Source organism: Malaclemys terrapin, chromosome 3 (assembly GCF_027887155.1).
Source record: "Malaclemys terrapin pileata isolate rMalTer1 chromosome 3, rMalTer1.hap1, whole genome shotgun sequence".
In the NCBI taxonomy this organism is placed as follows: domain Eukaryota; kingdom Metazoa; phylum Chordata; order Testudines; family Emydidae; genus Malaclemys; species Malaclemys terrapin.
The window spans coordinates 351,394-375,690 of NC_071507.1; the positions used below are offsets into that span (position 1 = coordinate 351,394).

Sequence of the window (24,297 nt, forward strand, 5' to 3'; positions counted from 1 at the left end):
CTTCCTCACAATACAAAATCCAGGGGTCACTCAGTCAAATTAATAGGCAGCAGGTTTAATACAAACAAAAGGAAGCACTTTTTTACAAAATGCTCAATTAATGGGTGGAACTCATTGCCAAAGGATGTTGTGAAGGCCAAAAGTATAGCAGGGTTCAAAAAAGAACTAGATAAATTAATGGAGGAGAGGTCTATCAATGGCAATTAGCCACAATGGTCAGGGATGCCACCCCATGCTCAGCGTGACCCTAAAACTCTGACTACCAGAAGCCAGGAGTGGAAGACAGAAGTGGATCCCTCCAACTGTCCTGTTCTGTACACTCCTCATGAAGCTCTGGTACTGGTTGCTGTCAGAAACAGGATACTGGGCTAGATGGACTATTGGTTTGACCCACTGTGGCAGTTCTTATGTTCTTAACAAGTCCTCTCTGCATGTATTCATAGAATCACAGAAATGAAGGGCTGGAAAGGACCTCAAGAGGTCATCTAGACCATGCCCCCCATGCTGAAGTAGGGCCAAGTAAACCTAGACTGTCCTTGACAGGTGTGTGTCTAACCTGCTCTTAAAAACCTCCAATGGTTTTAATTGCCAGTAACATGTTACCACATGAAAATGCTACAAGCAAGACAAAAGCAGCAGAGTGTGGCTGGAATCCTGACCTTCAACATTGTTGGATGGGAAGGATTTAGTTTTAAACCCTACAAGTGTTAGGTTTAATAGTTTGGCAAAAAAACCTGGATCTGGAACATTTCAGAGACGACTCTTTGCCTGGTGTAAATCAGCAAAACTTCACTGACTTCAGAGGAGATTGTCTATTCAACTTCAGTGGTGCTACACCAACTTACACCAGCTGGCCCTGAGTGGAGTTTCACCTGATAAACCCTCAGCATTTTCAATTTGTTTTTAGAAGCCGGAGGCTCTTTGGAAGACAGGCGTCAGATGCCTTTTGTCTTTTAAATTCGCTACTAAGATACCCAAGCAGCGCTTTCAGAAACGATTCATCCTGCCCCTTAATTCTGAGATGCCACCTGTCTCCTTGTGGTCTTAGCTCCTCCCTGTCCCCAGGAGCTGCTCCATATGTCGGTTTACCTTGCAGCTAAGCGCTGGCACACACAGTTGCTTATGCGGCTGCTGTCAAGGCCAATCTATTAGCCTACTTTAAAATAAACCCTTATTTCCAACCTCCATGGTACTTCTTGCCTTTATTATGATTCTTTGTGTGTATTGCACTAACACCCGCAGACCCCAGCTGAGATCAGGGCCCTGTTATGCTGGAAGCTGAACATATACATAGAAACGGCTTCTGTCTCCAAGTGCTTGCAATACAAATGGACAAATAGAAACAGAGGCACAGAAAGGAGAAGTGACTTGCTCAAGGTCACCCTGCAGCCTGCTCACTGCCAGCCCCATGCCCTACCCCCTGGAGCAGGCTGTCACTCAAATAACCAGCCTTTAGGAAAAATATTCACAGCTATGGGTAATGTGCAGGACTGCATATTTACTTCCATCTTTTCCTGTCCTCACAGAACAGATTCCTCTGCCGTCCCCCCTCAGCAAGAACCTCACCACTACAAAGTGGAATCTTCACTGTTCTGAAATGGGGATTGAACGTCCCTTGAACGACCCATGCTTTTAATTGTTGTGGTTTAAATTCTTGCAGAATCAAAATGGATAATTATTAATTGAAATGCCCTTGTCAGATTTTCATGACGCTCCAGAACACTACTATGTGCAGGCAGGTTTGCAGTCTGGTGCATTTTAAGCTGCTTCAGTTTCCTGTCTCTTAGCCATCATTGTGGATCCACAGCTGGTGTAGACCTGCCTTGCTCTAAGGTCTACAATGCTGACATTGTCTTTAATGGAGCTATGTTGAGTTACACAAGCTAAGGATGTGGGCCTTGAAGTGTATACACGCCGGCTGTGACTCTCCACTGCCTTGTACCTATGGCCAATCTGATCTATTAGCACTTTACATCTACTTCGCCCTAATGTAAATATTGACATAAGGTGCAAGGCAGCGAAGAAGCATTGGCCCATTATCTTTTTAAGTGTATATAAGACACACGAGTTTGACTGATACCCACCTCAGCTGGATATATGCATTAGATACACCCGTCCGTATGATGCACCCTTTACAAGGCGTGCGTGTCTCCAGGGGAACTTTGCAAATGATGCCTGTCCTGATAGCTACTTTATAAAGAAGACTGCTTTAATGGGTGGAGAGATGCTGTTGGGAAATGATATGGAGTGCAAGAGGGTCTGTTCTGGAAGGTGAGCAAGTGACACGCGGACAAGGGATCCAATATGAGACAGGTGAGGAAGGACGCAGCACATGGATACAGGAGCTGTCTGGGGAGGAATCCATCAGAGTCTGGGCAGGTCTGCGTGGATTCCTGTCGCTAAACTATTATTCAGCATTTTAAAAAGCTAAAGAAGTTCCCAGGCAAATAACATCGTTAGCCTGGAGTGAAAGGTGAAAGAATCTATCACTTGCTTCAGCCAAACATTGCTTGGAGAATTGGCAGAAGAACCAATGCCCGTAAGTTGAAGCCAGACAAATTCAAATTAGAAATAAGACCCAAATTTTTAACAGCGAGGGTGACTAACCACTGGAACAAAGCACTAAGTGAACAGATGGATTCACCATCTCTTGAAGTCTTCAAATCAAGTGTGGATGCCTTTCCAGAAGGCTTGCTTTAGTCAATGCTAAGTCATTGGGCTCAATACAGGAGTAACTGATGGAATTCTTTGACTTGTGGTATACAGGAGGTCAGACTAGATCAGGGGTGTACAAACTACGGCCCATGGGCCAGATCCGGCCCCTCAGGGCTTTGGATCCGGCCTGCAGGATTGCCCTCCGTGGTGCCGTAGGCCCCCCACCGCTCTCAGAAGCGGCTGGCATCACTTCCCTGTGGCCCCCGGGCGGAGGGGGGGGAGGGCTCCAGGCATTGCCCTTGCCTCCAGGCACCACTCCCCGCAGCTCCCAGTGGTTGGGAACGGGGAACTGTAGCCAATGGGAGTTTCGGGGAAGGTAGCTGGAGGCGTGGCAAGGGCAGCGCACGGGGAGCCCTCGCCCTCGCCTCCCCCGCCCCGCAGGGGCCGCAGTGCTTCCTGGAGCGGCGTGGGGCCGGGGACAGGGCAGGCATGCAGGGAGCCTGCCCTGGCCCTGGTGCGCACCACTGCCACCCCAGAGCCCAAACCCCTCCTACACCCCGCCCCCCAACTCCCTGCCCTAAGGCCCCTCCTGCACCCCAGCCCCCTGCCCTGAGCCCCCTCCCACAGTCCGCACCCCAACCCCATGCCCTGAGCCCCTTCATACACACTGCACTCCTCCTCTGCCCCAATCCCTTGCCCTGAGCCCCTTCCTGCACACTGCACCCCCTCCCGCACCCCAACCCCCTGCCCTGCATACAATTTCCCCACCCAGATTTGGCCCTCGGCCCAAAAAGTTTGCCCACCCCTGGACTAGATGATCTAGTGGTCCCTTTGTGCCTGAACATTTATCAATCTGTGATCCCTGCTCAGTCTCCCCAAGAAGTCAAATGAAGATGCTGAAGTCACTTAGGCCAACTCCACCCAAGCACAGAATTCCACTGGCACACAGCTCATTGCAGACCTTGGTACTGAAACTCTGTATAACCTGAATATAGTATAAAAGAGAAGTGCATTAAAACAAATGACTAGTGTCAGTACATGAACACTCAAAAGCTACTAGCTTCGTGTTAATTAAATTGTGGTCCTAGACAACCAAGTCAAAATGAATACCTTGAATGCTGATTACAGTAGAAGGAATTGGATGTTCTCTAGCATGGACCTTCCTGAAGATAGGTTTGCCTAACAAAGTGATGGGCAGAAGATGAGTGGATGGATCACAGTGACTCGGTGATGTTAGTGAACTCTATTTCTATTTCACACAAGGTTATTGTTTTTAAATCCCCATTGCAGACACTCTTGTCTGCTCTCCTGCACTGATGGGAAAAAGCAGAGCCAGAGAGAAGTGATCCAAGAGTTTACCCTCATAGCCATGGTGGCAAGCTATGGACATCTATTTCCAGCACAGTTGGCCAAGTTCAATCTCAGTTACACTGGAAAAATGTTGAAAATTGTGGTGTTATTTAATTTTTTTTTAACTGTCCCAATTTGGGGCTGGCTCCTCAGAGTCTGATGCTGCGTGTGCTTTTCAGACAAGCGATCAGGGAGATCAGAGCTCCGTGAAGTACCTTGTTAGCTAAAAATAGTTTCCCATTGTCTGAGCTTGGCCCTCTGAACCCCTCCTCATACAGAGTCACAGTCATTATTGCGCTCTGCTAGTACTAAGGGGGAGACCGATGGCTCCTCTTCTCTAATGCAGAGCTAACACCCGAGCAACACTTGCAAGGTGTACATTAACCAAGGAGGCATGTATGTCTGCTCCCCCGTTGGACAAGTGCAGAGATTTGGTACCATATGCATGGCTCACATACAACCCTGCGAATACACCGGCATGCTTGTCTAATTATTTGTTGCTATTCTTACGCTTACTGAGCCCAATTCTCCACTGCCCCTTGAAGCCTCACTGGCAGCACAAATGGTCTGTGAAGGCAGCAAATCTCCATGCTGGGGAATACCCCAGCATAGGGTCTTCCCTGGAGGGCACAGAGCTGCCATAACTGGTCTTTTCTCCCAGCCCCTAGCACAGACAGTTGCTGGGGAAGAGAACATGGCTGAAGTGCCATGGTACTCCAGCTACTCTCAGATGATACCGTGGCTCTATGGTGTTGTTGCCACCAAGGGTAAATTAGAGCAGATGTGGGGCTGTTGTAATTTAAGCTGATGTCTGGACAGGCCATTGGACAGCCCAGAACATAGGGGGGTGCAAAGGTGGCATGAAGTCCCTAGTCCTATGCCAGGCGCTGGCAGGATGGAGAAGGAGTATCTTTAGTGCAGTGATGGTTCCCTAGTTCATGTAACTCGGTTTGCAGGAACTCATCTGAACATGCTTTCATATATGGCTGGCATTTCTGATGAGCTAACAATCACACATTGAGACTGTACAGCCAAGAGCACATAGCCTGCTGCTCCCGAGCTGTACCACAGCAGCCGGACTCTGCCGTTCAACCCCCAGCAATGGTCCGTGAGGAACCATTCCTGCCTTGCCCACGCCCTGAGGAGGGTGCCAGGATCCAGAACACCAGATGGGGAGGACTGATTTCTCAGGCGTCCTTGCAGAGCGGCATTTTAAACAGCGAAGCGTTTCTTGGCAGCATGCAGCCAAGTGGCTTTATTTCACAATCAGCTGTATCCGCAGCACTGATTGCCGACAGACTGACATTGGAATTACAGAAGATGATTGATTCTCTGTTTCTCACTGATCTCCATCTGATAAAAGGGAGGCAGACCCCCCAGCCCCAACTGTTCTTGCTGACAGAGAAATGTAGTTACATATCACCCTGTACCTGGGGACAGGGATCAAATCACCGTCTGTGGAGTTTGGCCATACCTCTCTGGGCAGGCAATGGTGTACTGGTGTCTTGTGCAGCGCCATGCACACTGCCTGCACTTGGGAATAACAATGCTGGCTCCAGCTACCCCCTCCTGTAGGGAAAACCCCTGGGATGGGGAGGTCTAGCTACTCCCTGATCTGTAAGGGACATATGGGATTTGCAGGGCTGATTCTCAAACTATGTGGGAGCTCTCCAGGATTCACACGGACCCCAGGGATCAGCAAGAGACCAGAGAAACCCGAGTGGAAGACCCATGCCTCCCTACTGCCTCTGCGTTCCCCCCTTCCCTGGCAGCATGACGGTGCCGCAAGAACTGCAGCCCATGGCATCCCAGGAGGGATCCCCCCCATGGGGCAGGGCTGCGGACACACGGCATGGGGGCCAGTCCTGCCGCAGAAATGGCTGACATCCCCTTCAGTAGAAGGTACCAGCAGGCCCCACATTTTGGTCCATGCCTTAGGCTTGCCTCTCCCCTACCCCTGATGGCTGTAAAGAGCATGGGTCAGACTGCACGCGGATTGAGGAAAGCCATTTAGGAGACTGGGGGGTTGTCGACACTGGAGCTGCAAAGAGTAACTCCCAGCGTAGTCTCCACATGGGCTAGCTCTGATCGAGCTACCCTGCTAAAAATAGCAGCGTAGCCCTGGAGGGCGCATGTGCTACAGTCTCCCCAGGCACAAGCCTCTCTGAAAGCCTAGGTGCATCCTTGGACAGCTACCCCCTCCCGCCACCACAGCCACACTGCTAGTCAGCGCGCAGGTCTCCCTGAGCGGGAAACCTCCCCTTCCAGCTCCAGAGCAGACAGGCCCTGGGAGAAAATCCCCTGCGGCAGGCTCTGGGTATGGCAGTCAGAAGCTGGCCTGCACAGGTCACTGTGCAGGAGCATGCCGGCCTGGCGCAGAGTGCCAGAGTTCCCAGGGACTGTGTGGTTAAGCACCCCAAGGACAGCTGTCCTAATTCAGTGCAGCTTCTCAGGCTGCCCAGGCTGGGGTCCATTTCACCCCATTTGCCCTCCCTCCCCCAGGGCTGTGAGTTCCGCGCTGAGGCAGATTCTCCCTGGTACGTGCTGTAATCACTACAGCTAAAGGACGGGGATTACTGTGAAACACACGTGAGGTTAAGCTGGTGACAAGGACACATCACTCGCTGTTAGACGTGCTGTGCTAACACTAGCGGCTCGGAATAGGTGGCAAGGAAACTGAACAGCGCTTTCTTACCATTCAGAAGTTTCCCTCCATTAAAAAAAACAAACAGGAAATAAAGAAAAAAGAGCAGAATGAGCATCCGGCAGTTAACACCACAGAGAGGAACAATGGCACGGGGCAAGGAGGGAATCAGAAATCCATACCTGTTATTGTGAAGCCACCTAAACGAACCACAAAACAAAAAAAGAGAGAGAGAAAGAGAAAGCAGATTAGCATCTATTTTGCATCATCACAGTGACATTCATCTCGCAGCAGCCTCCCCCCAGAGCAGTGGCCCACACGCTCCTGCTACGATGTGAGCTGCAGAGGAACAGCTCACTACAACACCTGTCTCCCATTTCTAGCAGAGGTTGTCCCCTGCCTCGGGTCTGCATGGAGTGCCATGGTCTCCCCCAACCCATTCTGCTGGGCCTTGTGTAGTGCGCTCCACTCTGAATGAGGGGCTCTGAATGGGTGGGTGGGGGAGACTGGGCTGCAGGAGGCCAGGAGACAGCAGGACTATGGGGCGCATGCATGCCAGCCTCCCTCCCACCCCACATGGCTTAAGATAGCACCTCCTGGAACAATCTCTTTTCCACCCCCGAATCATGGGGACAGCTGCAGCCAGCTGCTCCCCCACCATCACTCGGGGGAAGGGGGTTTGCCCCCTGCTCAGTAGGCCCAGGGACCAGCCTCTCCCCCGCCCCCTGGCACTGTGGATCCCATGGAATCTGAAGGAGGCCAGCGCTAATCCTACAGAGGCCCTTTGCCTCCTCAGTAGCTGCTCAGTCCCCTCGAAATCCCAAATTAGTCCTGGAGGGCTCCATTGAAGAGACAGGAGAGCTCCAGATACATCTTCACAGGGCCAAGGGGTGGTTGGGAATGTGGTTTTCCCTGGCCCCTCCCTTGTACTACCCAGTCTCCCCCCATGTGCAGCAAGATCCTGGACTAGTGGAGAGCCTTCCGTAGGGTGCAGACCGGAGGCAGGGCTGGTGCTGTGGAGATGGCTAGCCCTCCTATCCACCCATAGAGGACACCCTTGGGGTGTGGTTCGGGGCTGGGGCGGGACACGCCTCCTAGGTCCCCTATGGCAGGTTCTACCCTAGCAGTGGCCAATCTAACTCCAGTTTGGGAAGTGCAGATTCACTACAAAGCTGAGCTGTGCAAATCTCTTCCTTCCCTGCCAACCAGACATGAGAGAGAGGGCATTTCTAGGAGGCGACAGTGGCTAGAATCACACCGTGGAAAAGATCAAAAACCCTACAGCTACTATCCCTCCTCTCAACCCAGCCTGGCCCGAGCGCAGGGCTCAGTGTGGGAGACAGAGCAGAGGGAGGGATGCACAGAACTCAAAATGATGCAAGATCCTCTCATTAAGAGCAAGTTACTCTTCCTAGGGCCTCACCCCATGAGTCTTTATTTCTGCTGTGAGAACATTTTCAGCAATAAAAGCAGCAGTGGGGTGGGCGTGAGAGGACATGATGCACCAAATCCATGCTGCAGCTGGATAGCTTTAGGACTAAATGGAGGGCTATTCAAGAGGGATGGATACAATGCTGGGGAAGAGGAAAGCCCCTTCCACCACTATTTTCACCAAGCCCCTGAGTGCTCAGACATCCCTAGAAACATTCCCCATTTACCTAGAGCCGGGGCGAAGTTCTGCTCATACCAAGTTACTACTGTCCAGAGCAGCATTTTCTACAATGGTCCAGTGCTCACAGAAATGAGTGAGAGTCTTTCCATTGATTCCAATGAGAATTAGATAAGGCCCAGGCTTTGATTTTCCAAGGTAGTCTGCAGAATGCTTTAGCTTTGCTGGGACTCCCCTCCACACCCTCATTTTGTGTGTTTGTGTATCCTGCTTGGGATAGCTTTTATGCCAAATTTGGAGGCTGGTTTTGCAGTGTGCTCTAAGAAGGCAGCATGCCATGCCTCCCTCAAAACAGCATGCAGAGTTTTCTGAATATATATAGTTAGGGTATGTCTACACTGGGAAGTTATAAGGAAGAGAGTTTAAAATACTATAGCTGTTCTGGAATACTCCCCGTATGCACACACTGATTCTTGAATAAGAGTGTGCACAGGGGGAGTGATTGTGGAATAGCTCTTGTGGTCAATTTCACCACAATAAGCCCTAAGTATTCTGGCCAGAGCACTGCCAGGTACTACAAACATTCTGTTTCTTATGCCTACGTAACAGGATATGAATTAGTTTGAACAGCTCAGTTCTGTTGTACATTTCTGAGACTCTTAGTGCTTTCCACATCTTTTTACTACAAATTAGCGCACAGTGTCCAGTGAAAGCAACCTGAAGGCTAGTAGCAAACCCAAGGAGTTAGTTGTATTGAATATATCCACTAGTGGCCAGAGTCCGATACCATTGCTCCCATTCAGTAGCGTCTAACGCCCTAATAACCCCATTGGGATTACTTGTGGAGCTACTCACTGCACTTAAGGGTGACAGACTCTGACCCTAAATATGCTTGTTGTCTGGGATTTAAAAAAGGAGCTAACTGCCCAAATCCCAGTGAAATGCTGTTCCTAACCCCCTTAGGCTCCCTTGTCATTGTAATTAATGCCACTTTCAATTATGATTTTAGCCACTGTCCCTCCTTTAACACAAATGTTCATGTCTCAGCTAACAATTTTTGGAGCATATACTCAAAGAAGAACATGATCTCAATTACCTGGGCTTAGTAAAATGGTATTAACAACCTTAAGAGAGATTCTTGTGAGCAAAAAGAAAAGTCAAACAAAATCATCATTTCCACCAATATACGGACACACTGGGAAAATGGAAAAGAAATACAAGAAATGCAGTGCTTACCAAGCTCATTCAACAACAGAGCTGTGAAGGAGACAGACAGAGAGACAAACACAGAAGAAGAAAAGTAAATGAATAATGAAATTAAAAGGAACATCCACAGAAAGACTCCAGCTCCCAGGCCCAGACAATGAAAACCTGTGAAGTTTCAGGATACCATTGGTAACCCAGAAAAGAGCATTGAAAATAATGGAACAGAAACATTTCATGAGCGTGGGCTGTGAATTAAAAGAAAAAAAAATAATGTCACATATAGCAATATGGTATAAAAGACAAACTTTAAAAAAATTCATTTCCCCCCTTTGGGCCATGTATTCATGGAGCGTCCAACGACATCAATGGCAATACCACCACAGATCGAGGAAATAATATGTCCCAAAATATGGATGTAAGGGCTGTTTGCTGGATTCTTTTACTTCCTTTAATAGTCTAAATGGAAAATAATAATTACATAATGGCCTGATTTCTACAGGGAATGTAGAATGGAAGAAGTACAGTTTGTGCTAGGGCTTGACTCACGAAATATAATACAGTATTTATCCTGTCATTTAGCAAAATGACAGTTTAAGCCCTGATAAAAAATAACTATCATTTAGCATTCAGGTAGCACTCTGGATCTTTGAAGAACTGAACACTCTAACTAATTACTTCTAGCAATACCCTGGAAAGGTAGTAAGATCAGGAAGTATTAACCCTTTTCAAAGGGAGGGAAACTGAAGCAGAGAAGATCAGGCCAATATTTTCAAAAGCAGCTGCTGATTTTACGTATTTTAATTTTTGGCACACCTAGGCCTGATTTCAGAAGCTGAGCTCACAGTATTACCAGCCCCAAGAGTTCAAAAATCATGTCAGTCCTCAAAAACTGGTTTAAAAATCATGAGATTTTAAAAAGACTAATACATTTTTGGCTCTTTTTATTTACCTTCTGACTACTAAGACTTTATGGAGCCTTGGCTTCACATTTTCAAGCTTTCCCCTGCAACCATGAGAGCTAGAAACTTACTTTTTATAAACCAAAAGCTGAGAGTCTCATGTCATCACAGGACTCCAGCAGCGAGAGCTTTAAAAACCTTCCAAATAATCCAAGATTCATGATAAAACCATGAGAGTGGACAATACTGCGCCCATGCAGTGCCGAATGAAATCAATGGATAGCTTTTAGCGTCAATGGTTAATTTTATTTTGGTGGTACAAAAACAATAGTAGGTGTCCCTAGCACTGCTGGTGATGCAAATCCCACTCACTGGGATTCTATTGCATTGCACTAGTGTGTCAGATTTAATGGAATTTTCTGTGAGCTAATAATCACATAGGGCATCCATCTGTCAAGGAATGCAGGGGAGGAGGAAAAAGGTCCATGTGCAGTGTTCTCTCTTGGGATAAATGCAGCCCCTCTGAGGAATCCATCTAGTTCTAGGTAATGGCAGCTTCTCTCCTCTCAGCGCGCTAGGCCAGAGAGGGAGCAGGGAGCCCAGTGCTCCCATGAAGGAGGCAGCCAGAAGGATTCAGCTATTGCTTGCCAGTATCTTGGAAGGTGTGTGTGTCTGTGTGTGCTCTCATGCCCAGCAGCACCAAATGTTACAAGACCTTGTCTCTGGGTGGAGCTGGGGTGTGGCCATAGTTCACCTTCCCCTAGGAACTCCAAGCATGTGGGGAGACTGGAGGAATAGCAAGTTGCACCTTGTCTAAAGGTTGCTGGCGAGCAACGGCTGGGCTCTCCCCAGTACTCCACAAGCACCATGGGGCAATTCACTGGTCCCTCTATGCGCAACTGGCATAAATTGGCTGGGGAATACTGCTTGGCAGATGCAGAGCTGGCAGACTCCCTCCTCTTAGGTGTGCTGTAGCGCTTGAGGCCTGGCTGAATCACTCCTGAGCTCCGGCTAGTGTATGGTGGATTCAGCTCCAAGCAAGCCGGCTCTGGCTGCCTTCTTATGCATGGCAGTGCCAATGCAACTAACCAACTAGGAAATGTTGCAAGACAGCATCAACCTAGTATGGGGCAGAGGTGTCTGGCTGGTCCCTGTGCTCTAAGACTGCCTGATGAATGCACCCACTGAGCACAAAATTGCACCCGTCCCTTTCCCCCTAGTTCTCCTATGAATACACTCTGAGAAAAATGCACCTTTGAACAGGATTAGAAATGTACCCAGCTGTTAGGAAGGCCTGGATTTAGAGCCACTGAACAACTCACTGTGTGAACAAAAGTTAGTTTTTCCAAAGGCAGAATTGTTTGAGCCTGATAAAATCATGCATTTACTTGAGTAAAGATGAATCGGACTGAACTGAATTTCTTGTCTGTGTAATTTATTAAACTAATCCAGATTATTCTCCTCTTTCTTGTATATGAACTAGCTTAATTATTTTTTTTTTAAATCAGACAGCTACTAGTGAATAGACATTTCCTATTCATTTGTTTTTCTGTAAGAAGGGGTATTTTATTTTATTTTTTTTGCCTACTGAGGGAAAAGGAACTAAAATAAATAGTATTGTGTTTCAGTCTAAATGCACCAACATTTGATATACATGAAGTCATCTTAGACCTCGATCCAACAAAGCACTTAAGCATACATGACACTAAGCATGCGAGTAGCCCCCTTGACTTAATCAGGACTACTCACATTTGACACACACGGCGCTGACCCACACTTGTGCTGAAGCCCATCTCTATCCAGGACGAAGTGGGCATTCACCCATGAAAGCTTATGCTCCAATACATCTGTTAGTCTTAAAGGTGCCACAGGACTCTCTGTTGCTTTTTACAGATCCAGACTAACATGGCTACCCTTCTGATTTCTATCCAGGACAGCACTTAAGGACACACTTAACTTTAAGCACATGCTTAAGTGCTGTCTTGAACAGGGCCATGCTTTCCTGAATCAAGGCCATGCTTACATGCTTTGCTGGATCGGGGGTAGTCAGCAAATGAGCGGATTTAGTCTATAAGAAGGGAAGCCTATTTATTTCTTTGGGGTGAAATGCCACAAGATGTGGGGAGCCCAAGCAATGCCCTCTGCACCACTGCTGTCCTGCACAGTGGTTGGGAGTGGGGCACAGGGTGGATGTGCTGGATGTAAGGACCCAGCATGCCCCATGCGATGTAGAGGCGACTTCATGGTGGGACCTAACAGGCTAGCATGGAAGGGTCACTAATGAGTGCCAAGGCTGGATGGGGTTGGGGAAGGGCTATGAGATCTACATTTGTGTTATCCCTAGTCTCCAACTCCCCACATAGAGGGCACAGGGGAGCTAACGCCACTATTCCAGCTGCCCCCTGTAAATTCCTATGGAGCGTCCACAAACACCAGTTTGCTAAGGCCCCCATTCAGCAAAGCAGATAACAATGTACCTAAGTCTTAGATTCAGAGATCTGAAGGTTGGAAGGGATCATTATGATCATCTAGACTGACCTCCTGTACAGCATGGGTGAGAGAACCTCGCCCAATGCTTTCTGCTTTCTCTTTGAGCTATAAAATCTCTTCTGGAAAGACACCCAGCCTTGATTTAAAGACGCCAAGTGACTCCATCCACCACATCCTCAGATAAATTGTTCCAAGAGTTAAGTACCCTCACTGTTAAAAATGTGCATTTTATTTCTAGTCTCCTTTGGTCTAGCTTCAGCTTCAAGCCATGGGAGCTTGCTATGCGTTTTTCTGCTAGATTAAAGAATCATCTATTATGAGAAATGTCTTCTCCCTATAGGTACTTGCAGACCATGATCAAGTCACCTCTTACCCGATCTGGGATAAACTAATCCTGGGACTCAAAAGTTAAACATGTGCTCGAGTGCTTTGCTAAATCAGGGCCTAAACGTATGATAATAATAATATTATAATACAATCTGATGATTCCTAAGTAGAAGATATCACCTAGAAATTAAACAGGAAGTCAAAGAGACAAAATGTTGCTAACAATGTTTGGGTTGTTAAAAAAAATGTCTGTTATGTTGTGACTAATTATTCAGGATAATAATTTTATTGCTGTAATGTCCTAATTAGCCATCAATAATTCATGAAATGAGTTACATCCATTCAGTTTAAGTTATCTTTTTAAGAAAATAAATTGCTTAGAAAAATTAGCAGCCCTTTTTTTTTATGAATATGTTTGCAGTTGCTTTAGAGAAATGTTTTCATTTTGTGTGATGGAAACTGATTTCATCCTCCTTATGAGGATTCAGTGGGATGTCCATGTCACTGCACTTTCAGTGCATTTTACCTATTTACTTCCAGATTCACTGGGTGAAATCCTGACCACAGACATCCTACTGGAATTACCTGATTTTGAACTAACTTCAGACATCATTGTATGCTCATTACCAGTGTAAAAAGCTAAAAATGTTGCGTTAAGAATGTGATTTTTATTTAAACAGAGGGTCTACTTTATCTCTTGCTAAAAATGATGCAATTGTCTTTTTTAATTAAAAAAGAGACTGTTTTCTCCTAGATTAAAAGAATATTTGTATATGAGATTTCAGTGCTGTATATTTTGAATACACAACTGAAATGTCTTTGTTTCTGATACTGTTGCAATAGCAATTGACAGTTTAGGATTCACACTCTGTCTTCCCACATGATCCACTCTAGTGTTTGTGATCACTTTGTGGGAGCTAGATGCTGCCATAAACTCTTGGCTGACAGCACCAATGCAGTATGTGTGAGCTTGTCCCTCTCTAGCTAGCATGGAGAGGATAGAACCCCTAGTGATTTATTCACAGGATTGTTTTCATTTACTGCCTCACAAGTGGGAGCAGTTCACAGATGAACACTTCACAAAAAAAGTCAGTTTGTATTTAGTCCCAACCCTGCTTCAGTGGGAGCTAGTCAGTGGGACCAGAGTTACACCTGCCAAACAATAAACAAGGTAAAGTTGCTAAGCTTGAGAGGAGATATGGCAAAATATTTGGAAGCCAAGTGCGAGGAGAGAGCAAGTGTGAGAGTAGGGAGACAGAGAGAGAGCAGACTACAATTTCTCGAGAGTTTGTCTGGGTTTACTCTCACACCTTTCATTCCTCTTCGTAGCCATATTGGTTCCTCAAGCACAAGGTAGAAACTGCACTCTTTCTCATATTCCTCACGGTCAAGTATTTTAAGGGTAATGAATTTCCTGTGGGAACACAAGACAAAGGCAAAACAAATGGTTGGCGTCACACACTCATGCTTTAAGTTCAACCAGGCGAGATGGTTACCGAGATGATATGAAGGGAGGAGCACATCTGCCTCAGTTACTTATGTAAAAGAGCAGAAAGTCCATCACTGCACCTAGGCTGTTTCATTCTGAAAAAGGAGCCAATCTACAAATTTAACTCTGAAATGAAGTTGATATGTTTATATTGTGGGGAGCTATTGTTCATGCACCACATAAGCGTTAGATGGAAAAGGAAATCCAAACACCAGAGGGTTTGGTTGCTTTGCTTGCAGCCAATCTGTATCTGGATTCTATTTGTAGTTCTGTGCCAAGTATCTGAGCCGTAAAAGCAGGTGGACTGGTTTTGCTTTTAAGTAACAGCAGCACCCCAGCAACTTATGAAGGACCAGATCCTTGACTGGTGTCAGCCGTCATTACTCCATTGAAATAAATGGAGCTATGCTGATCTACGCCAGCTGATAATCAGGCCCAGAATGTCTGAATTTAAGTATGGAAAACCGAAATTGGAGTCCAAAGTGCAAACAAAGGTTCTCAGCTCCAGGCCCTAGTGACTTGACTCCTGCTCTTTGACATAGATAGAGGAAGGCATGTTTTAGATTGCATGTATTGGAAAGTGCCAGGCATCCATGAGTGATCAGGACATGTGCACGCAGGCTGGGCTCAGCCTCAGAGCAGATCCCCCACCTTTCTTCTCACTCATCTCCACCAGACGGGGCTCCCCAATCTCAAGGTAGAAGGTCTTGTTTTTCTCATACTCCTCATCATCAATTATTTTGACTGATATCGTTTTGCTGAAACAGAGAAGAATAGATATTCAAGAGTAAGGGGGGAAAGGGACAGTAAAGAAAAGGAGAAACAAGAGGGAGGACAGAAACGTCAAAAGGAGGTTAGTTTGGGCAAAGACTCATCAAGTAATTATCTCAGGGGGCAGCCACACAGCATCCCACAGCATTCTACAATAATGCTCAGGTATAACACTGAAATGCACCCTGGGAACTATGGGGCTGAGGTCACATCTGGGATAAGTAGGGGCAAACTCCATGGGCTGGTATGGAATTAACTCCACTGGCCCTATGGCTGCATTTGGCCTGTGTTCTTCACATGCTGCATCGCTGGATCTTCATGATATGTGAAGTATATGTGGTCGTTGCCACAGTAACCCTCCCTGGGGAATGGAGGAGATTGCCCCTGAGCCACGTCCCCCGGGAGGAGGAGAGGTGAAGCACATGGAATCCTGCACAAGGATGCCAGGGTCCCTCTCTCACTGATTAACAGGGTCTCGAGTTAATCCATCCCAATCAAAGCCGAGGAAAGTGGAGAATGAGCAGCAGGCTCATCAGAGTGTGAGACAGAAAAGCAGAAGCCCTGAGAAGATGGAAGGGATCTTTCATCTGAAAGCCCTGCTCTGGGCTCTATATAGAATGTGTGTGCATGTATGCACACAGTTCACACATGCACTACTAACGTTTCAGCCACTTCAAGGGTGTCTACATTGACATGGAATTGAAACACGCCTGGTAGGACAGCAGCCCTGAGGTCCCATCCTTTCTGCCTTCCATGGGCCCTAAATCCAATGGGGAGCGCTCGCTGGGGCTTCTTGGCCTTTACTCTGATGGGCCAGCTTGGACATGTGCTCGCTCACATCTGGAATTCATACAGGACAGAGGTATTTCCACAGAGAGTGACCAGTCTATGGCCCTTTAAAAACCAGCACAGTTCCCAGCCTCACATTCCCCTGAGAGCCTGCCCCATTAGCCCGCCCACCCTCTTGTGGGCCTTGCCAGTGTCACCGGGGGATCTGGTGGGCACTTTGGTCTCTGGCTCTTGCTGGATCATTGTGATCATCACTGTGCACAAGCGTGGGTTGAGACCTGAAATCTTCACTCAGTAGAAATGGCTGCCATAGACCATGGGAGCTTTGCTTAAATACAAACGGAATAAAAACTGAGGGCCCCACGCTGCTCCCTCCAGGGCTCCATTCTCCTCACTCCAGGCCCTGCAGAAGGAGAGGCGTTCCATCTCTGCAGTCTGCCCCCTGATCCAGGGCCGGCTCCAGGGTTTTGGCCGCCCCAAGCAGCCAAAACCAAAACCAAAAAGCCGCAATTGCAATCTAAAAAAAGCCGCGATCACGATCTGCGGCGGCAATTCGGCAGGAGGTCCTTCACTCCCAGGCGGAGTGACGGACCCTCCGCCGAATTGCCGCCGAATACCTGGAACTGCCGCCCCTGTCCGGAACAGCCGCCCCAAGCACCTGCTTGAGAAGCTGGTGCCTGGAGCCGGCCCTGCCCTGATCCTCTCAAACCTGCGGGCTCCATGGAGTCCCACTCTCCAGAGCTGGGAGGGATGGCTGAGGAGAGTGAAGCTGTTTGGGCCCCAGCCTGTAGGGAACATGTGAGGCTTGCATTAGTTTGCACTTTGTACCCCTCTCTCTGTGTGGGGTACATCCCTTTAGGGAATAGTCTGTGATATCCCCTGGACGTGTAGCTCTATAGCGATCAGGAAGAACCAAAACCTCTCCTCAACTGCAGATCCCAGCAGCTCTGAAGGGATCTGAGTTCAAAGAGGTGATATTCAGGTTTATCCTCCGGGAGCAAACCATGCTCTTCCAACAGAAAAGCTTGGAAGCAAGGTCCCCACCAGCTGAGGCTCGCAGAATTCTCTTTTGTAGGTAGGGGAGAGAATAGGCCCTGAATAAGGACGTTGGGATTTGGCCCAACATGCATGGCCATCGTGGCCCTTGAGGCCAGACTCAGAACTGTCAGGACGCCACAGGCCAAACCCCCTTTGACATGTGAGCCCCGAATCTTCTGACCCCATCCCCTCCCCTCAAATCCCACTCTTGGGAAAGGCTTGCTACCCCCTGACTCTCACAGTGAAAAGCCATTACCGAGAGAGACAACTGCAGCCAACCACTCTTCACAGGAGCGATGATCTGTTTGAAATAACCTTTATAAAGGGCTAAAACCATTGTCGGCAGCCAAGGATCTCTTCTGGAGACGTGGGACATTTACCTGTAGAACAGTCACTTAACCTACTTCCATCCTTTGCCTCTGTCGTTATGTACTCAATGCTTTGTGACAAGCCTGCATTAGCTTGGGCTCTTACAGCCTCGGCTCACGGGTCTGCCACTGCTCTCCCATTATTTTTAAGTGGTGCATTTTGCTGTGGTTGCCATATTAGGTTGGCGTGTAATGCTCAGAGAGTTTGGGGCAGCCTAGGTCCCTTAGTAACGATGGGACTGTGTGGCCTCACTACAAAAAGCCACAGGCTCCGGCTGACATTTGAAACTCAAAACAAACAAATAAATCACTCACCCCCTTGAAGCTAACAGAGAATGTTTAAGCTAACCAGCCATACGAATGAAAACAGCAGCTTCTCACAGACACATGCATATGACAATGGTCAGCCATTCAAGTCTGATTTTAAAGATGTCTCTCTTGAAGCTAGTAGTTTATAGGTTTCCATATGATGCTAGATATGACCTTTCACACTCTGAGAATTCAAATGAGATAGATTCTTTCTGAAGGCTAAGGCAGGAGGAAGTGAAGAAAGCATCAATGGTGGTAGGCTATTTTTTTTTAAAGCAATACATTCGTTTTTCAAACCAAAATTATTTTGATTATATTTTTCTCAAGGGCCTTAATGCGGAAATTGACCTATACGTCCACATTCTTATCCAGCCTAGCCACTTAAGACTATTTGTCTGTTATTACTGAATTTACTGTTCTAGCAATAACATGAGTATGAAGGCTTGGAAAAGGGGTAGGCAACCTATGGCACGCGTGCCGAAGGTGGCATGCAAGCTGATTTTCAGTGGCACTCACACTGCCTGGGTCCTGGCCACCGCTCCAGGGGCTGTGCATTTTACTTTAATTTTAAATGAAGTTTCTTAACAATTTTTAAAAACCTTATTTACTTCACATACAACAATACTTTAGTTATATATTATAGTCTTGTAGAAAGAGATCTTCTAAAAACGTTAAAATGTATTACTGGTACGCGAAACCTTAAATTAGAGTGAATAAATGAAGACTCGGCACCCCGCTTCTGAAAGGTTGCGACCCCTGGCTTAGAACATGCCTAGAGCACAGCTAGAGAACCAATAAACTAACATCAAAACCTGGCACCTTCTTACTGGAGGCCTTGGCCACTTCCCAGAGTTTTGTTTTCTAATGCACCTAATACAGTGCAAAGTAGGTGACAGAGTAAGTTCACATGAAAAAACAATGGAATGGAAAAGATTCATTAACACTGTCCTCGCAGAAGTCCCCCAATGATGCTGTTACAAACAGGCCTTTTTCTGAGTGTGGGGGCCTGCAGCAAATCTGAAGAAATGTTCTGCGGTTAGTTTCGTGCAGGGCTGTATTTACACCTTATGCACCACTAGGCAAAGCATCTTCAGCGCCTCTCCTCCCGCCCCGCCTACAGCTGACCTTCACATTTTCCATAAAAAATGAAACTTTTAACCCACTTTTAGGCGCCCCAAGAACACTGGTGCCCCATGGCACGTGCCTACTGTGCCCAGTTGGAAATCTGGCACTGGTTTTGTGATGTCATTTCTTGGGGGGGAGCTATGGCAAGCAGTGAAGGAGTCTGCTTTCTGTCTGAGTGTTTGTCTACACTACGAAGAGAGACCTGCGGCAGTGCGTATCAGAGCCCGCATCAACTGGATTGGGCTCACAGGGCTTGCGTTGCAGGGCTAAAAATAGCAGTGTAGACCTTCGGGTGCAGGTTGGAGCCCGGGCTCTGAAATTCTGAGAGAGGGTTGAATCTCAGAGCCCAGGCTCCATCCTGATGGGTCAGAACAAAATGTGTAAATAAGTAACAAAATAATTGTGTCATCACAGAGGTTCCTTATTTATTGCCTGCATCCAGCCTCCTTAGTCCATTCCTAGTCCACTCCAGCTTCTTTCAAACTTCTTTGGCTAAACCAACTTTCCAGCTGCTTTTCTTGTGTCGCCTTTCGCTAAGCTTGTCTTCTCTTTGAAAGAAATCGCCTTTCTCATTCTTCATCTCTTATGTACTCTCCATAGGCAGCCTGGTGCAGGTTAGAGCAGCCCTGAGGCTGCTCTAATGTATGCTAAGGGATCAATTGCTCCCCCCACAACAGGTCCCAGGATTGAGGCACACAAAGGCAGCATAAAGCCACCCCTCAGGTCCAGTGGAACTTGGCTGGACCTGGGAATTAGGACCAAATCAGAGATCAGTTATGTATTCTGGCTTTCTGCCCTTGTTTTAGATTTGAGTGCTCGGTACTGCAACCTAAAACTCTCTGCTAAGCTGATTGGCATTAGATCCCTTGCTTTTCATAACTTAGTACAAACACCACAAACCACTAAGCAGAACAACAGGTATGATTTCTTGCACGATTTGATATAGTCAAAAGTCCATTAAGTTTGTCCTTCATGCTTATAACGACATCAATAACTGCGCAAGCGATGGCTGAAAAAAACAAAACAAACGAACGCAGCCTGGCTCAGCCTAACCATATTTTCTAAGGAATATTTGTATTAACTTCTTCCATGTATAATCATCACTGCAATCATTTTTATGCACAGATGAAACAGTTACCAAACATGGAGCAGATTTTGCTTTGCATTGATGTGGTAACTAAAATTGTTTTAGATGAAAAAAGGAATGGAGGATATGAAAAAGTTCTTGGCAAAGCCACACAAAAAACCCTGATGGACTTAACATAATGACAATTTCAAAATCATTACTAAAGTAATCAATAATTTTCCTGACAGCACTCATTAAAATGCATACTGATTCCTCTGTGTCTGCATAGAATGGCTGTTCTTAGAGAACATAATTAAAAAAGCTACATTTATCAATGTCAAGTGTAACATGCAGGCCAGTGCAGGGAATCTCACTCTACACTTACAAATCACAGAGTAAGAAAAAACATAAGACACCTGATTTTCAGAGGTACTGAGGACTTACAGTTTCCACTGATTTGGGGCTGTGAGCACTCAGTACTTCTGAAAATCAGGCCCATATTTGTCCAAACAGTGCTCAGAAAGTGTATATTCTCCATCAAAGAGGCACCTATGCCCTGACCCTGCAGGCAGGCCTCTCTGCTTGAGTAGAGTCCCACTGACATCAATGGAGGCTGGCTGCACGATCAGCGTCCCAGACACAAAAAGAAGAACAGGAGTACTTGTGGCACCTTAGAGACTAACAAATTTATTAGAGCATAAGCTTTCGTGGACTACAGCCCACTATATGCATCCGAAGAAGTGGGCTGTAGTCCACGAAAGCTTATGCTCTAATAAATTTGTTAGTCTCTAAGGTGCCACAAGTACTCCTGTTCTTCTTTTTGCGGATACAGACTAACACGGCTGTTACTCTGATCCCAGACACAGTTACAGCAGGTATCAACAGGTGGCACTGTTACACATAGTTTTCCAAGTTCTTTTGTCAGAGAGTGTGAACGAATGGTCAGTCTTGGATAGCCATGCGATGTGCTGTTGCTAGTTTGTTACGTGAGATTCTGGGGAAAGGGGCCAGAAGGAGAGTTTGGTCTCTGATTAGAGTCAATTCTTGAGGCAAAGTTGTCCCTGAGTAGGGTGACCAATGTCCCGTTTTTAAAGAGACAGTCCCGTTTTTTGGGACTTTTTCTTATATAGGTGCCTATTGCCTCCCATCCCCTGTCCCGTTTTTTTACAGTTGCTATCTGGTCACCCGATCCCTGGGAAGCAGGCTATTGGTGTTGAGGTGAGAAGGGCTTGCCCTGCATGCTATTTGACTACCTCTGTTCCAGGTACATGTGCAATTAAAATAAGTTATATTTAGAAGACACCCAGACTCTGCATCACGGATGTCTCCTCTACTGGGAACCCAACCTATAAGGCCCCAGACATCTGCTACTGCTTGGCAGAGGGGCACCCATGCAATGAAGAGGAAGCATGCAAGAGGTTGATTGAGGCCCTGTCTACATGGTGTGATTGCATTGGTGCATAAGCTGCCCTGCACAAGAGTAAGATGGGGCATGCAGTGGTGCAAAATACACTGTTAGATTACCAAGGTTAGTGGCATTGCTTTGCAGTGAGTCTACAATAAGGGTTTACTATAGCAACAGATTTACACTGGTGCCGATTTCTCCAGGTCAAACAAGCCCTTGGGTCTATTGTCTTTTTTTTTTTTTTTAAACAAAAAGGCACTTATTGCTTTTATACGATTTTCTTAGCTCAAAATATAAACTGTGTAGGGAGACTGTGTGGCTTAGTCGTCATAGCCAGATGCTGGGGCTTAGGACACCTAGATTAGGCTCTGAGAGTGACTTGGTTTGTGAAAAGAGCAGTGTGAATTTCTTATTCTAGGGCAGGCTATAGGATATTCCAGTCTAAGGCTTCCTCAATCCCTCCTATTGAAGCTGTCCTACTTTGTATGAGCTATTCATTGTGGGAGGGGCTTGAATTTGGGTCTCCCACATCTGAGGTGAATATTCTAACCACCAGGCTACAGGGGTGTTGGGACTCAGATTACAGGCCCCTGCCTGGGACTGAAGCCCTTGGGCTTCGGCTTTGGGCCTCTCCCCCCACTTACATGGGGCTCGGGCTGGCTCAGGCTTCGGTCCCCCCTCCTGGGGTCATGTAGTAATTTTTATTGTCGAAAGGGGGTCGCGATGCAATGAAGTTTGAGAAGCCATGATCTAGTCTGACCTGCTGTACAGCACAGGCCAGAGAACTGCCCCACAATAATTCCTAGAGCAGATCTTTTAGAAAAAGTATCCTATCTTGATTTAAAAATGGTCAGTGATGGAGAACCCACCATGACCCTTGGTAAATTGTTCCAATGGTTAAGATTCTCACCATTAAAAATGTATGCCTTATTTTCAGTCTGAATTTGTCTAATTTCAACTTCCAGCCATTGGATCACGTTATACCTTTCTCTGCTAGATGCTTTATCAGTGAAAAGTACTAATATCACAACCATGCAGTGAGGTCTGCATAATGGTTAATTCCACAAGTTCATTCATCAGTTTTAAATCAGACTCTCTGTTACTGGTGGCTCAGAGATCCCTTCAACATATTACACAATATCACTTATTTAAAATGAAAGTGAAAGTGACAATGTGCATCGTTCAAGTAAAATGTAACCATGATAGAAAAAGTCTGCAATGCATAACATTTTCTTATTAATAGAGCTAGCACCAAAGGCATGGGGTGGAAGTATGTCTCCTGGCGACTGTGGACTGTTAATTAGAATCAGAATGAGGAAGCTAAGAGTAATACAGTATTTCTAACTTTGCAATTTTTTCCCAAACATTTCTTGAGGGGAAAAAAATATTTTCTAAGCTTTAAAAATGAGCTTCCAAAAAAGACAGTGTTAATTTTTCTTCTAGGTAGAAGAACATGCCCAGCGTACCCAGCTGCCTAGAATTAATCAACAGCCCATGCCCAACTCATATTCCATTCAATACTTGGGGAATGCTATTTGTCAGTCCTGAAAATGCCTCCTCTAAAAAGCAGTGTATCGGGAATAAATGAACAGCTAGCCCCAGATCTTCAGCTGGGGTAAAATGGCTTAGCGCCATTGAAGTCAATGGAGCTATGCTGATTTACAGTAGCTGAGGACTTGACCCTCCGCCCGTAGGTGAGATATTCCCCATTCTAAGTACAGAGTACAATGGTTTGGACTGACAATACGTTCTCAGTGCTAAAATAGTAAGAGAAAATGGTTATATTACACCAGTGCTTATTCTGTAATGAAAGAGGTGCCGGGGCTCAAAGCAATTTTTTTACATTCATAACTGATGCAGCAAGCGCAGAGGTGCCGGGGCTCTGAACTGCCGAGCGCAGAGGTGCCGGGGCTCTGAACTGCCAGGCGCAGAGGTGCCGGGGCTCTGAACTGCCAGGCGCAGAGGTGCCGGGGCTCTGAACTGCCAGGCGCAGAGGTGCCGGGGCTCTGAACTGCCGAGCGCAGAGGTGCCGGGGCTCTGAACTGCCGAGCGCAGAGGTGCCGGGGCTCTGAACTGCCGAGCGCAGAGGTGCCGGGGCTCTGAACTGCCGAGCGCAGAGGTGCTGGGGCTCTGAACTGCCGAGCCTACAGCTGCTGGAGTTCAGCCCTGGCACAAGTTAAGCACTGCACTACATCCGATGTGGAAATGACATCACATGGGAAGCCAGTGCCATGATGCTGCAGTAATTCTTAATACATGACAATCTGGAGCATAAAGAGGATGCTTAAGAATAAATCCTTGGTATGCAGAGCAACACATAAGCAGTGCACAGAACATACCATGGTCCCTTAAAAGGCCGTGGTTTCTGCTAGCAAGTTAAACAACTTATTAATGATCTGGCAGTAAGTTAGACACTGCAAAAATTCTAACACCTTTTTAGACTGCACATTATTGAGTCATGATTGAATTATAGAGAGAAAGCAGTCCAAAGCAGTGCGCCTTATTCCATTAGTACTTTAAGTTGAAAGCAGTAAAAACAATTTGTCTCCTTCCCCTGCAGCCCTCTGGCATGCTGCAGAGTGGATGGAGACACTCTTTCATTTAAATGCAGAAGTGCAGTAAAGCACATGTGAGCAAAAGCAATCGACTGAGCATGGGCAAAGAAGGGCGGGGCTACACTGACTCATTTCACTCCGTATGTAGTGATTTGTACTCTTAAGTAAATGTGTGCTGGCTGTTTAACACAGCCAGTGGTGA

The 24,297-nt window shown here is 46.7% G+C and overlaps 1 protein-coding gene across 9 annotated transcripts in view; it reads right to left on the reverse strand.

The window, feature by feature from the left end:
• SLC8A1 (solute carrier family 8 member A1) overlaps positions 1-24,297 on the reverse strand; it is a 333,147-nt gene that overhangs the window by 42,888 nt on the left and 265,962 nt on the right. For 3 of the 9 annotated variants that reach the window (XM_054022267.1, XM_054022268.1, XM_054022275.1), the window contains exons 3-7: positions 15,321-15,427; positions 9,495-9,515; positions 6,832-6,849; positions 6,701-6,715; positions 3,766-3,834 (exon numbers count right to left, since the gene is read on the reverse strand). In XM_054022267.1, coding sequence (XP_053878242.1) covers positions 3,766-3,834; positions 6,701-6,715; positions 6,832-6,849; positions 9,495-9,515; positions 15,321-15,427 — 230 coding nt within the window. Of the gene's footprint in view, positions 1-3,765; positions 3,835-6,700; positions 6,716-6,831; positions 6,850-9,494; positions 9,516-14,490; positions 14,595-15,320; positions 15,428-24,297 lie in introns of all 9 variants that reach the window. The other 6 variants (XM_054022270.1, XM_054022269.1, XM_054022271.1 and 3 more) reach the window with 6 other exon arrangements.